At 34.7% G+C, this 14,054-nt stretch overlaps 1 protein-coding gene across 6 annotated transcripts in view; it reads left to right on the plus strand.

The window, feature by feature from the left end:
- LOC115449236 (poly(rC)-binding protein 3) overlaps positions 1–13,230 on the plus strand; it is a 152,324-nt gene extending 139,094 nt beyond the window's left edge. For 3 of the 6 annotated variants that reach the window (XM_037440823.1, XM_037440822.1, XM_037440824.1), the window contains 4 exons: positions 1,351–1,444; positions 2,096–2,220; positions 2,446–2,600; positions 3,354–7,453. In XM_037440823.1, the coding sequence (XP_037296720.1) occupies positions 1,351–1,444; positions 2,096–2,220; positions 2,446–2,600; positions 3,354–3,732 (753 nt within the window). In that variant the 3' untranslated portion in view covers positions 3,733–7,453. The other 3 variants (XM_037440826.1, XM_037440827.1, XM_037440825.1) reach the window with 2 other exon arrangements.
- The last annotated feature ends 824 nt before the right edge of the window (positions 13,231–14,054 follow it).

A 14,054-nucleotide genomic window follows, 5' to 3' on the forward strand; every position in this document is an offset into this window, starting at 1 on the left:
TATGAGGTTGCGTGGCGTAAAGAGTGGTAATATGATTGGTGCTGCCCCAGTTTCCTTTCGGTTTCTATGTGTGGTGTCGAACCCCGTAGCGGTAATTAATCTTGTAAATAATAGATATCTAGTATTTTTAATTTACTAAGGAATGAATATTGCATTGTTTATACCCTGCGCTTACGACTCATTGATAGACAATATTTTTTATTTGCATGATTTCCCCGTACATAAGTAGTATGTCGGATACAGTAGTAGCATTATGCACAATACTCCAAACAATAGCTTTAGTAATTAGTATAATGTCACGTTTAATCACATAAATTATTAAAATATGTTTAGATATAAAATATCCACATTAAAAGCTTTATCTGTTTGTTTTCTGGCATTGCCGAGAAACGAGCTATTATATGCTTACGAAGCTCACACGCGTATCAATTATGCAAAAGTTATCGAATATTTCCCATCTGCACCTTTCCTTATTTTGCCTTTGCCTTGCCTCTTCCGTCGTTTATTTTTATTTATTATTTTGTTTTGTTCTTTATTCTTAAAAGTTTCATATTATTATTAACCATGGAAGCGCATGGCTTAACTTAATACATTACTTTTTGTATGTAACATTAAGTTGAAAATTGCCTATCTATGTATTTATTAAGGTGCATTTTACTCAGGGCAGCACCACTCAAAACTCACAATGTGGTTTTTTTTTTATTAGAAAATATACTAGGCAAATTCGCAAAAAAATCCGGACTTGTTAGCTATTACCCTTGTGTAGATACGCTTCATTTCAATTCTTACAATACCAACAATTTTACTGCTCCTAGAGTTCCGGTTCTGAAGGTTGCAACAATATTTGCGAATTTTCTTAGTTTAACAATGACGGTTGTCTAAATCTAATTTCTACCCAGGTTACCCTATCCAGCGATCCTTATGTCCCGGCCATGTCAGAGAAGAAAAACAAGCAGCTGGAGCTATATATGTTATAATATTTGCATATTTTGTGTAATAAGGTCTTGTTTGTTGTGTTATGATTATTGTGAATTGACAAATGTTAAGGACACTATACCTTGCTGGGTTCTGAAAATGTTATGCAGGGACATGCTTATCTGTGCTTTAGTAGTTCTGTATATAAATGGTTGACGTTTATGAAACATGTTTTAAAGTTATTGAACCAATTATATTTGATTGCTGTTGAATAATAAAATATAAATTCCTCCGTAATTTTGATTTTAAGCACCCTTGGCATGGTGACTAATTTTTAGGTTTTGACGGATAGTTTTTGGGTCATAGTTTATTTAAACAGGGTTTCTAATAAATATTTATTGGAAAAAGATAAAAATATATATTTTGCTTTTATAGATGGGGGGTCTGGCAAAGTCGCCACTGGCTGGCCTCGCGGCTTTGGGTCTTGGAGGTCTGGGACCTGCTAATGCTGCCGGTCTAAACCCTGCAGGTGAGAATACATTTTTACACAAAAATATTACTTACTAAATGACTATTTTAATATAACCAATTTTATATATCTGTTACATGCGTCATACTTTACCATGTAAAAATATTGACTTTTTGGTATAATATATAACAACAAACAATGTAGCTACATGAAATCAGACACGATTTTCAAATTAAATTCAACAGAGCAAAGGAATATCGTTGAAGATGCCATGTGGGCGTGACTGTCGTAGATTTTTTCGCTCATAATATTACATGACTACTCATACCTTAAAACCCTCTTCTACCATTTTCATAGTGCCGGGAGTTCCTTCGCATACCGATAGTGGTGTTTACAAGTACCTTCGCTTACGGTCTCTTGTGTATATGTGCCAAAATTGATGTCTGTTCTGACCTTATTCATAAGATGTTTTGTGCCGCACATCAAAATACTGATATCGTTCTTTACGTGCTTATGGTTATGCAAACTGGGAAAATATTGAAATGGAATGCATTAGGGCTCTATAATATTTTCCACGCGACTGCAGCGGTTTGGTCGGACGGCACTTAGCGGCGAATCTAAGGCGTCGTAAAACGTACAAGTAATGGAATTCCAAAGTTTACATCCCGCGTTTTTTGATCCGAGTAACTGATGAAGTGTGCACTCCCACAGCGTTAGCGGCTCTGGCGGGCTCGCAGCTGCGCACCTCTAACCAGTCGCGCAACCAGCCGCAAACCAACCAGCAGTCGCACGAGATGACGGTCCCTAACGAGCTTATAGGATGCATCATTGGAAAGGTAAATTATTTAATTACGTACATATTACATAGGACTAAAATTACTTTTAATTTCAAAATGACTTGCAATAAAATCGGACCTGCGCCGTGGGATATTTTGACCTTATGAGGAGCGCACAGACACCGTTAAACAAACCAACTGTCTTACACATTCCTAATTTTAAAATTTTTATTCATTTGATTTGACTGAAGAATATTCTAAACAATTTTATTCCATACATTCCAGGGCGGCACTAAGATCGCTGAAATTCGTCAGATCTCCGGTGCCATGATACGAATATCCAATTGCGAGGAGCGTGAGGGAGGCAGCACTGACCGTACCATTACCATATCCGGAAACCCAGACTCTGTGGCGCTAGCTCAGTATCTTATCAATATGAGGTGAGTCATAACTTATATTATTAATATATAAAATAACAGGTGTGTAACTAAAAATCCTTTACACAAATTTCCTCCAGAAATCCAACAGATAATTTATTTGCCCATTCTAGCCCAATTTTAATCACACCTAAGCCCACCTCTAAGATCGACATAGTTGATATCCTGTTATTATCCTCCAATTTCAACCTCATGGACCATTCGAAGTCTATTGTTACAAAAAATAAAAACGGCGTCTGACTCGAGACTTTTCTAGCACATAAATGGGCATTGTTCTATACGAATTTGAAAAACTCAACATTTAGTTTTATTTTAATTGATATAATATTTTGCCGTCGATGACAGCATCGATATATTTGTATCGATATTTTTTTTATATTGTACGTAATTTATGTTGGCTTTAAAGAACGAAATTACTGCCATAAATTGTCTTTTGATTTTTCAATAATAAATTTTATTATTATACATGTGCTACAAATGAAACAATTCAAAAAGCACCATGTATATGTCGGTATTGTGAACCGTTTCATTACGCAAATATATCATTGTAATTTTAAAATTACAATCTCATTTTTGTCATTCAAATTGTCTAAAACTTGATCAAAAGTAGTAATAATTCCATATACTTGAATAAGAAATTTGAACGTTTGATAAGAAGACGATCTCGAATCAATGCCGTGTCGTTATGTCCCGTTCCTTCGAACCGGTCCACGTCATCGCCTGACCCTGTACAAGCGTCCTGTCCCGATCCCGCAGCGTGGAGCTGCAGAAGGCGAATCTGGAGGGTAGCTCGTCTGCGGGCGGGGCGGGCGGGGCGGGCGGCGCCGGCGGGGCGGCGGGGGCGAGCGCGGCGGGCGGCGCGGCGGCGGGCGGCTCGGGCGGCTCGGGCGCGGGCCCGCTCGCCTCCGCCATCCCGCTGGCGCAGCTGCTCAGCAAGAGCGGCGCGCTCGGCGCCCTCAGCTCGCTGTCCGCGCTCGGCGGCCTCAGCGACCTGCTCGCCGGCGCCGCCGCCAGCGCCGCCGCCTCCGTGCAGACCACCGGCGTGCACCGCTCGCACAAGTTCGCGGCGCGCCAGCGCGACGACGACGCGCCCACCAAGACGTCCAAGGAACGCGCCAAGTACAACCCGTACTAACCGTGCACTCGCAGACGTCTCTAGAGGACGCGTTCGTATGCTCCGCTCGTGTGGAGGGAGTGGCGTGTCTCACCCGACCGGTGAGTGCCGGACGCGCCGTGGCCAAAGAACGAATTGTTGCGTCGTATCCTATTGTGAGAAACGGACAAAATCTCTCGTTTTTGGAACATATTAATGTTAATCAATACTTGAAATCATTGAAATGATTAATAGGTTATCTGGTTGGATAACATCTCGATGTCTCTGTGAAGATGGGTTGATGTCTCCATGTGATGACTTATTCAGTACAAATAGTATTGCGAATCGATGTTGATGGCTAAATCTCGTTTCGTTTATTTTAGAAATAAATCAAAATGTAACGTGATTAACGACCGCAAAATTTTGACAATAGTAGGAGGTACGTAGAAGCTAAAGAGCTGTAGAATATTACAGAGTGCTTCGCGATTAATGTTTGTGTAAATTATCGTTAAATATAACTAAAATACAGGGTGTTCAGAGAATACATCAAACTTTACTTCATGCAATACATTTGAAAGTAATACTGCCAGTGTCACCTTATGCCAATATCTTAATTCGATCGCAATCCTGTGGTTGATTTTATCCACATTCAACTGCTTTAAAGATATAATGTAAATAATATGACGAAGAAAAATTATGACATTCGTAATACCTTATTGTCAAAAATTTATACAATACAATGAGTCGTGCAAGTTACATCCCGCGTATCGCGTAGTTGCCGCGCGCTGACTTGTATCGGTGCGCCCGCGCTGCACCGCCGCGACCTTTGCCTAGCGATGTTCAAGCGCCGCACGCGACCACGCCTTATAAGGAAATGTTTACCGCGGTATACATTATAATAGCCGAAAATCATTTTCGCTATATATTATTTGATCTGCAGAATGATATCAGGTAGAATCGACTGTATTGTTAATTGTTGAGGGATAATAGTAACGTAATATTTTTCTTTAATAAAATATAGATGGTGTGACTGACTGACCAATAACTGACCATTGATTACTGACTGACCATTTTGCACATTATTCAAAATATATGTATACATAATATATATTTTAATTGCAAATCTTTGAAGATAAGGAAAATATGAAATATAAAATCGTTAGGTAGAAAGAAAGGATTAAAAAAACTCGAATTTAAAATCTATATAAATTCTTTAATTCCCGATATAAATGCAAATAAAATTGCTTCAATTTATTTACTAATCTATAAATTACAATTTGGATCACTACAACCTATAATAATGCGATATTTATAATAGTTGTGACAAACATATAGTTTTAATTAAAAAAGAAAGTATTTCCGTTTTTTTTTATCGAACAAATTACCCAACGTTATACAAGGTGTTGTTTTGCATCCACGCCATATTTACGAAGGTATACTCCACTTGTAGAACATGAATCAACGAAAAAATAAGTACCGAAAATTACACTTCTAAAAATAAAATAAATCCACCCGTGTAATGGCAATCACCCCGAACTAACCCCGTGTAGCATCGATGATTTTCGCGCCACACACCACACACACACAAAGTACTGTGACGCGCGCCGCGACCGCGCGGCGACTAGCCGTGTCGATTGTTAACAATTTGTGCCGTCCGTGTGTGTGTGTGAACTATTCGCGTTGTCGTGGAGTCATATTCTGACATGTACGTGGGGGTTAATTCTAAATCAACATAAAGTAATTTAATCAAATATTCTGATTCCAGTTTGAGGTAGGACTTACATTGTATTATTAGATGATTATGTATACCCATTACAATGAACTCTTCAAACATGGTGGGGATGCAGAACAACACCTTGTATATTGACTAGCCCAAGTAAAGTTTGTCGAAAACTCTATGGTCACTTCGGTTTCCTTTTTTATTCGCACAATGATAGTTGTTGCAATACAGAGGTATCAATAACCATAATTAATAAGCATACGATTAGTTACCTGTGAATAAATAAAAAGTACGTGACCTAATAATTTCTGAGTCAACGAATGTCTTATTTGTATTGAAAAATAATTTCATGCGTTTGAAATGTGTTGAATACATAAATGCCTTTGTAGTGGTATTATGCCGACTGGCAACAAGCTGCAAACTAAAGCTATGATCTTCCCTTTATGTCAAGTTGATTAACCTGATTCAATTGAGAGTTTCTTTTTGCATGAAGCAGTATAAGTGTATGCATGTTTGACCGTATTAATGGCCTGAAAGTTTTACTATGTGACCCAACTATTCTAAACGAATTGTAATAAAAACTTGAGAATAACGTTTATTACACACAATACTGAATATTAAGTCCTCGAGTTTATGTAAATCCAAAAGCATTTAAGTTGTTTTTAATTTTGTGTACATGTTTGGATATAGAAAGTATACACAGAAAGAGCTGAATGAATTTCAATGAAATTCTGTATACAAATAAAGCTAATCCTATATCACCATATGAGCTACTTTTTATCTCGAAAAATTAACAGTGGGGCCAACCACACCCCGTTAGTTTTAATTTTTTACTATGCCTTACTTGCGGTTTCATCGGCCAAAAAGCTTTTCGCGCTACAAGTCTCTAAATCACAGTAACGATCAATTGCGCCATCTATACGAGGCTAGCGTCAGCTAATCAAATCGGAACACCCGGGTACCGAAGTTTTTAATATTTAATGAATGGCAATCTATTGTATACCCCAATGGGATTTGGCATCGTATTCAGAAAATATGGTTTATCCTTATGTATTAATATACCATTGAGACTTTCGCGCCGTATTTACATTTTTACAAGCCGAACAACTATTAAAATTACACATAATTAAATCTTCTATGATTTTACGAAGACCAATCATAATATTTATTGCACGAAAAGTGAGACAAGATTAAGTATTTTAGTAAAATCGTATGGTGAAGTATTGTTTGATGAATATAATTGACTCTGTGTGACGAATGAAGTTAGATCATTTTTTATGTAAAGTAAAATTATCATAGTTGCTAGTCGATTTTAATCGAAGTTTTTATGTCACGATTTTAATTTTTTGATGGTTTATTTATGATGTAGTATAGTGATTTGTCATGTTATTATTTTCACACATTATGCTGTGGACAAGAAGTTTTCTTGTTTTGAAGTTGACTTATTCGCATGTTTTCCATATAATTAGAATATTATCGATATGTAAGTATCATTTGCAACGTTTGATTAAATCAGTAAAAATATTACCGTTGCCAAACTATAGCAGATATCCAATTAAATGTATCTCGGATATGTACGCCACATTTTTTTATTACTTCAACTTAGCTTATAAATCATTTGAATTTTCCTTATAAATCTATATTAAGCTGAAATGTAATTAGAGTTTCTTTTTTTACTTCAATATAATACTTACCATAGAAGCACTTGGACTGTTACATGTTTAGGTAATATTTAACAGCAGAGGCGAGAGACGTCCTTACTAGCGTGTGTAGTATATCGAGTTAGTGAATAGAGGCGTGATGACGCTTTTCGCCTCTACGTTGTCTACTATTAATTAGTGTGAATTCAAAATTGAGGTCCAATTCGTATGTTTCTAAAATTAGCTCCATAGGAGAAGCGACAGTATAATTTTTATTTGTATGAAATCATGTTAATTTAAGGTTACATTTTCGTATCTTTTCAGGAATAATATTACGCGCTAGATCCGTTAAGCAAAAATGTATTGTTTTAAAGTACATACTTAATAAAATAATAATTATAAACGTGTTATTTCATTATTTTGATATGCTATCATAATTAGCTTTTAACATGTTTATTGTCCAAACGTTAAGTGCAGGTAAATATGTCATAAATGGTCCGAAATATTGTGCTTCCTCAAGAACCCACATCATTATCCTGCCCAACCCGTTACCTGACACGCTGAACTTTGGTCAATCGAGTACCTACATCCTACAAGTTCACCGGATCATCCAATACCCCGGTAAGAAATTTCCTTTACAATTTTATTTGTCTCCTAGTACATCCATACAGTACGGGGTATCATACTAACCTCACATAATGCTCACCGTGTTCTATTTGTGTACTGTTTCCCGTTTACACCACATCCAAGCAATCCACTTTCATTCGTCACGAAAATCTATCGAATAAGTTTTGTTTTTGTTGAAAGGTAATGAACACGATGTCTGTGCGTGTTGTGTAGTGAGTGGTAGTGACCGAGCGTGGTGTTGCAGGATCACGATGGAGACGGCGGGGCTGCCGCTGCCCGGGTACCACTACATCGCGCCCAACCACATCGTGAAGGCGCCGATCCATTGAATGGGGCTGCGCGGCTCGGCGTTGGGTTCGGCGCTGGGCTCGGCGTTCGGCTCGGCGTTCGGTTCGGCGCTGCACAAGCCGCTGGCGCCGCACACGCCGCACTCCCCCCTGTCCCCCCACACGCCGCTCTACTCGGCCCTGGCTCCGATATACTTCTTCAAGTGAATGCAAATCTCTAGCGATCGAGGGGAATCTTTGGCGTCCCACCAGATTCTCGCTGAGCATATGTTTACATTTGTTACGAGTTTATAAGTATTTTAGATATTCTTATATTTATTCTCCACTGTATTTAATTGATTGAATCATATCGTGTCGGTAATGATTATAAATTAGATAAAAAAAATAACAGGAATGACGGACTGGGAAAATTGTAATATCGGAGGTTTTTAAAATGACTGACGTTTTAAATTATTGATCAATCCGTGATCAGTGAACAGCGGTCGGTTACGGAACACTCTTATTATGAATAGTGGACGATTTGATATATTTCTTTTTTGGTTGAGCGTTCACGGATCATGGATTTCAGAAAATGTATGCAGAGGGAGATAGCTAAGCTGATCGAATTTACTATGGATTTAAGCGTTTGAGTATTTCAATTATCTATCTATTTTTTATTTGATTAGGTTCAATACTGATCACAAATGATAATGTTCAAAATAATTAAAAACGAGTGTCGGCAAACAGTAGGTGTAGATGCGTTACAATCGACCTCGGACCCGCTGACGTAGCGTAGTGTTAGATTAGCGAACAGAGTGAGAGGGTTAAAGACAATATTTGTACATAAAATAATCGTAATGACCTGGACAATTAGGTGTTACAGTAATAATACAGCGGCGCGAGTCGCGGCGATACGAAACCGATGGGATCAAATCCTTTAAGAAACTTACATTAAACGGAGGCAGAGGCGAAGCGTACATTTCATTTAATGTCGTCTATAATTATCACAAAATAAAAGACGTTAGTTGTATAAACATAGTGTTGCTAAATGTGATAGTCTTGTAATTTATTTTACATTTGAACTAATAAGATCTCTAACATATACACAATGTGTACATCGGCTACTGGAAATTTAAGTCGAATAAATAATATTGGTCTAGGGATCAAAGCCAAAGATTGTTAAAATTTGTTTAACATTAATAATGTTGTGGATTTATGCTAAATTATTCTGAGAGTAGTTAATGTTTAGTGATGTAATGTAGAATGACTTAGTTAATTATTTTATTACCCTCTCCAGACTGCTCATTGTGTTTAGGCGTAGAATTAATATAATAGATATTACTGTGGTTATCTACATATTTCCAAAAAAAATAAATAAAAAAATCACATAGTCTAAGGTAGATTAAGGTAAATGTAGGACCACTGTTCTTAAAAGCTTTCCAGTGAATATTATTTTATTCGCATAGAAAAAGACTAGTGCCACGAGACAACAAAAATCGCGTGCCAAAGCAATTTGTATTTCGTAAAACTTTTCATGTATTAAGTATTTATGTTGTATTTTAAAACACTTCTAAATCTAGTAACAAATGTTAAGCTACTAAGTTACAAAAAGTAATATTAAATATTAATTTTGCACTCTAGTTGTAAGATTACGCAATTAGATTAAAGATGTATAGTCTCGAAACATATCCCGACATAATAAGTCTTTCCCCATGTCTTCCCCCAAGTATTTGAGTACTAACGTATGATTGTGCCAAAGTTGTGTTAAAATGTATGAATGAACAAATGTAAGCGAACGGCAAGTTAGTTATTGGAGATCATTATGTTCGACGGTTTTATTTCGTTGATATTGTTTTTGTATTATCGTACTAGTCAAATTGTTCTGAAAACATAGAAAATTATAATTTTTACAATGCTAGTCAAAATTTATCATTTGGTTTATTCGACTAAAAACAAAGTGTTCATATTATTGTTTTTATTTTTGTTTGTCAGATTGTTTAATGTTTTTGTGTGGTCTCGCTTAAATTAAATGACTTAGCAATAACATTTTTGATAAAATCAATTATTTATAGACTAATCAATTGCAATTAAGAAAATGTATAGAGCTTTGTAAAGTAAGTACCACACAGGTAAAATAGCATTAATTTATAGATATAGGTAACTATGAAATAATAAGTTTGAAAAATAGAAATTACTAAAGAGAAGAGATTTCATAGCTGTGATTAACGTTTGAAGGGCACTTTTGTGCAATTGCTACGTCAGGTAACGGACGCTGTACCGTGTAGAGGCGACGCGGCCTGTAGTGTTAGTGCACGCTTATAGCTCGTGTCACACGTCGCACACATGTCACCACATGTCACACCACCGGGGGAACGAGCAATCTATATTTTATATATAGGCATATTGCATGCAACAAGGCAATTGTAACGCAAATACTTTCTAATTATAAAGTATTAGATCATGGGTGTTGTCGTTAATATTTAGTACAATGCAATTTGAATTATTAGTAGGTAATAACTACTTAGTGTTTATTTTTGTCACGTGTAATTATGTTCATTTATATTTTATGATAATCAAGACAATCAATATAATCTTTATTATACTCATATTTAGAGTAGATATTATGATATACTATTGTTATTTTGATTTGCTCAATTTTTTGACTATTGTTGTAAGCTAAGCTTCAAAATTTATATTAAGTTTGTCTATTATTTAATGAACAAGCAATATTAAAGATTGATGTGAATAAGACATATCTCGCAGGCATGCAGGAGTGTACTGAGCTGCGAAAGATATCGCGTGTAGGTAACTATTTATCACCTGAACGTGGTGTAAGGTTAATTCAGTAGGAGAAGATTAATAACACTCTTGAGTATTTTAAAAATCTCTTTATTGTATCTAATTGCCGTACCCCATAAATTAATTATCTTAGAGAAAGATTCCCGTAAAATATTTTAAAACGCGAAAAATAAACACGCATATTATTTATGCTGAATTTAAAGCCAAAGGACCCACTTAGTGACATAAAAACGAAGTTTTCCCAAAATACCGGCTTATTATTTTACTATATTCTTTAAATGAGAAACTAACTAATAGATATCGCCACAACGCATCAAGTACGAAAACACACAATGATGCTTAGGTCACTGCATTAGAACAATGATGACTAATTACAAGGAGCCGCACAAGAGAACGCAAAATATCTGATTCTGAAATGAGTCGGATAAAAAAACGACCAAAATGAAACAAACTTCCTTCGTCAATAATATGGTAAAGTGTAAGTTTATATCATTCTATGACTAATTGACAATATGAATGTATACTAACAGATAGATGGTTAAAAGTGTTGCTATTATAAATGAAACATATTTTCTTGTGTGTTCAGTCTAGCGATATCCATGAGTTAGTTCAATAGTGATCATCGCCGTATTCGTTTTGTACCAGTGATTATTTTGTAATAATCCAAAATGGTTTTCGATTTCCAAATATTATAATGTACTGAAGGTTCAAATCGGTGCCATCTGTTTTAATAAGTTTTATTGGTCGTAGTCCCCCAAGTATTCGAATTATTGTCTTATTTGAAATATAACTTAAGTATATCAGTCCCATTGGACTGAAGCGTTTCTTCAATATACTAATTTATTTTACTGTTATGAATTGTATTAGCCTTTATTGACAGGGTCAGACTGCGTTGTATAATAGTGTAATTAAATTCAATTTTAGTAAATAAAAATAAATGTAATAGTAAATTTTTTTAACAACTTCGTGTTACAGCACCTGAATTTGAGATAATGCACCATTTTTAAATGTCCTATTTATCGGATTTAGTGGCGATTCGATTGACATAATATTGTATTTGTTCGGATATTTTATATAAAATCCTTTTGAAAGATATTATATCTACCTACGAGAGAGGATTTACAGGCAATCTAAAAATGCAAAATTACGATATATTAAAACAATATTTTGCTACGTCGTAAATATGTATATCCAAGTACAGGTTTCAGACGATTGGGTAAGAAGGGTTGTGTAATTTGTTATGCATATACAGTATTCAATATAATATTATAACTTCTTTGATCCTTCTTAGATATTCTAAATTTATAACTACAAATTCATCTTAAATGTAGTTAATCAGGGTATAAACAAGTATGGTACAGAAAAATCACAATAATTTCACTTAACAGAATCGTATAGTTCAAATAAATCTATGCTTATAAATAAATTACTTAAAACGTCATGCGACGCAAAAAATATTGTGCGTATATCCGTATAGTGTAACAGTTGTCCTCTTATTTATAAACTTTCTTAATCAGTATGATTATTATGTCGCATACACTTTTAAACCATTTAATATAATGAAGTGATATAAAAGTGATTAGTTAAAACGGTGATTAAGGATGTTTATATCTCAGTTGGTAAGGTTTCAAACAGTTTAATGAATGTAATTCATGATGCATTCAATGTATACGAACGTATAATCAAACGTTCACAACTATGTGAATTTCAATTGGATTGTTTATTTACGTTGAAACCTATTTATTTATCTATGCCTCGTATTTCAAGTTCGGTGTTTGCATAATTTAGTATTAAATTTTATAGTAATTATCGACTGAGTATAGTTAAGAATTAATATCAAAAATCCAACAAAACTAATCGGGTCTCTTGATTTACTGCTGCAATTTCGATAAGCATTTAATTTTTTTTTATTTAATGTCGTTATTGAGCATTGTATGAGCTTCTGGAATGTCTTATTCTCAGAAACTGACTAACATATCTATGATTTAAATAAACATTTAATCAGAGTTTGTTATCTTTATAAAATGAATCGTAAACTTAGTATTTATAAGAAATTATCGATGATATTTGATTCACACAAACGACTGTTATTTAAGATGTGGCAGTATGAAATAAAACCTTGCATCAAAACAAACCTTATTTTGCTTCTTTTTATATTTTTAAGTCTGAAATTTATTTATGTTGTGAATCCAAACTATTTGAGTAAGTTGAAACATATCTATAAGTAATTGCATATACGTTTGTGTGTAATCAAAATAATTAAAAAATCTTTGTCTTCTTTCGTCACAGTCACAGATTAGATGTACACTTGTCATATCTTTCAAATATCACTGTAATTGTCAAAGTATCTAATCGTTTTTTAAATTGATTAATGTTATGAATATAAATGTTGTACTTACGGTTACAGTATACTGTCATTGAGGTTCATTTAATATATTAATTGATGTTTGTTTTCATTACGTTAACTCAATAAAGTGTGTAAATAAAACGGTCTTTGATTTTTGCGATTTCACATAAAAAATCTGCAAGAGCCAAAATTTATGTATTATTTATTTTCCAAAAAATTTCACTCGCTTACATTTAGTCTTGGTTGGAATAAAAAGCACTTAGGGCCTGTTTCACAACTTTTTAGTAAATGCTACTAATTACATATAAGGTCAGGTGGGGCAAGTGCGCCGACGGGGTAAGTGCACCTGCCCTAAAAAAATCGAAAACTATTGATGTTATACAATTACCGCAATCTTATATCAATGCTACTAACTGAAATACGGTTCCACTAAAAACACAAATGGCTCTGTTCATTTTAATACGATTTATTCGCCATTTTATTTTAAGTGTCATTTAGACCTGTAAACAGAGATGACCACGTGAAAGATAACATCAAATATTTCAAGATATGTAACATATTTCTGTAAGCCAGTAAAGTGAGTACATAGTTTAAACCTTTTATTTTAACTTCCTACCTGAATTTTATTTATATATACTAAAATAAAGGATTTTTTAGCAATGCGAAAAATGTACCTCAAAATTGTCGAGTAGGGCAAGTGCGCCACAGTTACTAGTCGTATGGCGCACTTGCCCCTAAACCATATATCACCAACCTTTTTTGAGAATATGTTTTACTAATATGAATTATTATTATTAAAATGTTATACATAGCATAATTTTAGTACTCAAGGTATTTTTGTTTAAAGCCGACTTAAATAAAAGGGCGTATTAGTTAATTCGTCGTATATTTGTTTGTTTTAGATCGTTCGTTTTTACAAAAGAAAAACTGGAATATTTTGCTCTAGAGTAACTTTATGTGAAGAG

The sequence above is a fragment of the Manduca sexta genome, chromosome 20 (assembly GCF_014839805.1).
Source record: "Manduca sexta isolate Smith_Timp_Sample1 chromosome 20, JHU_Msex_v1.0, whole genome shotgun sequence".
Classification (NCBI taxonomy): domain Eukaryota; kingdom Metazoa; phylum Arthropoda; class Insecta; order Lepidoptera; family Sphingidae; genus Manduca; species Manduca sexta.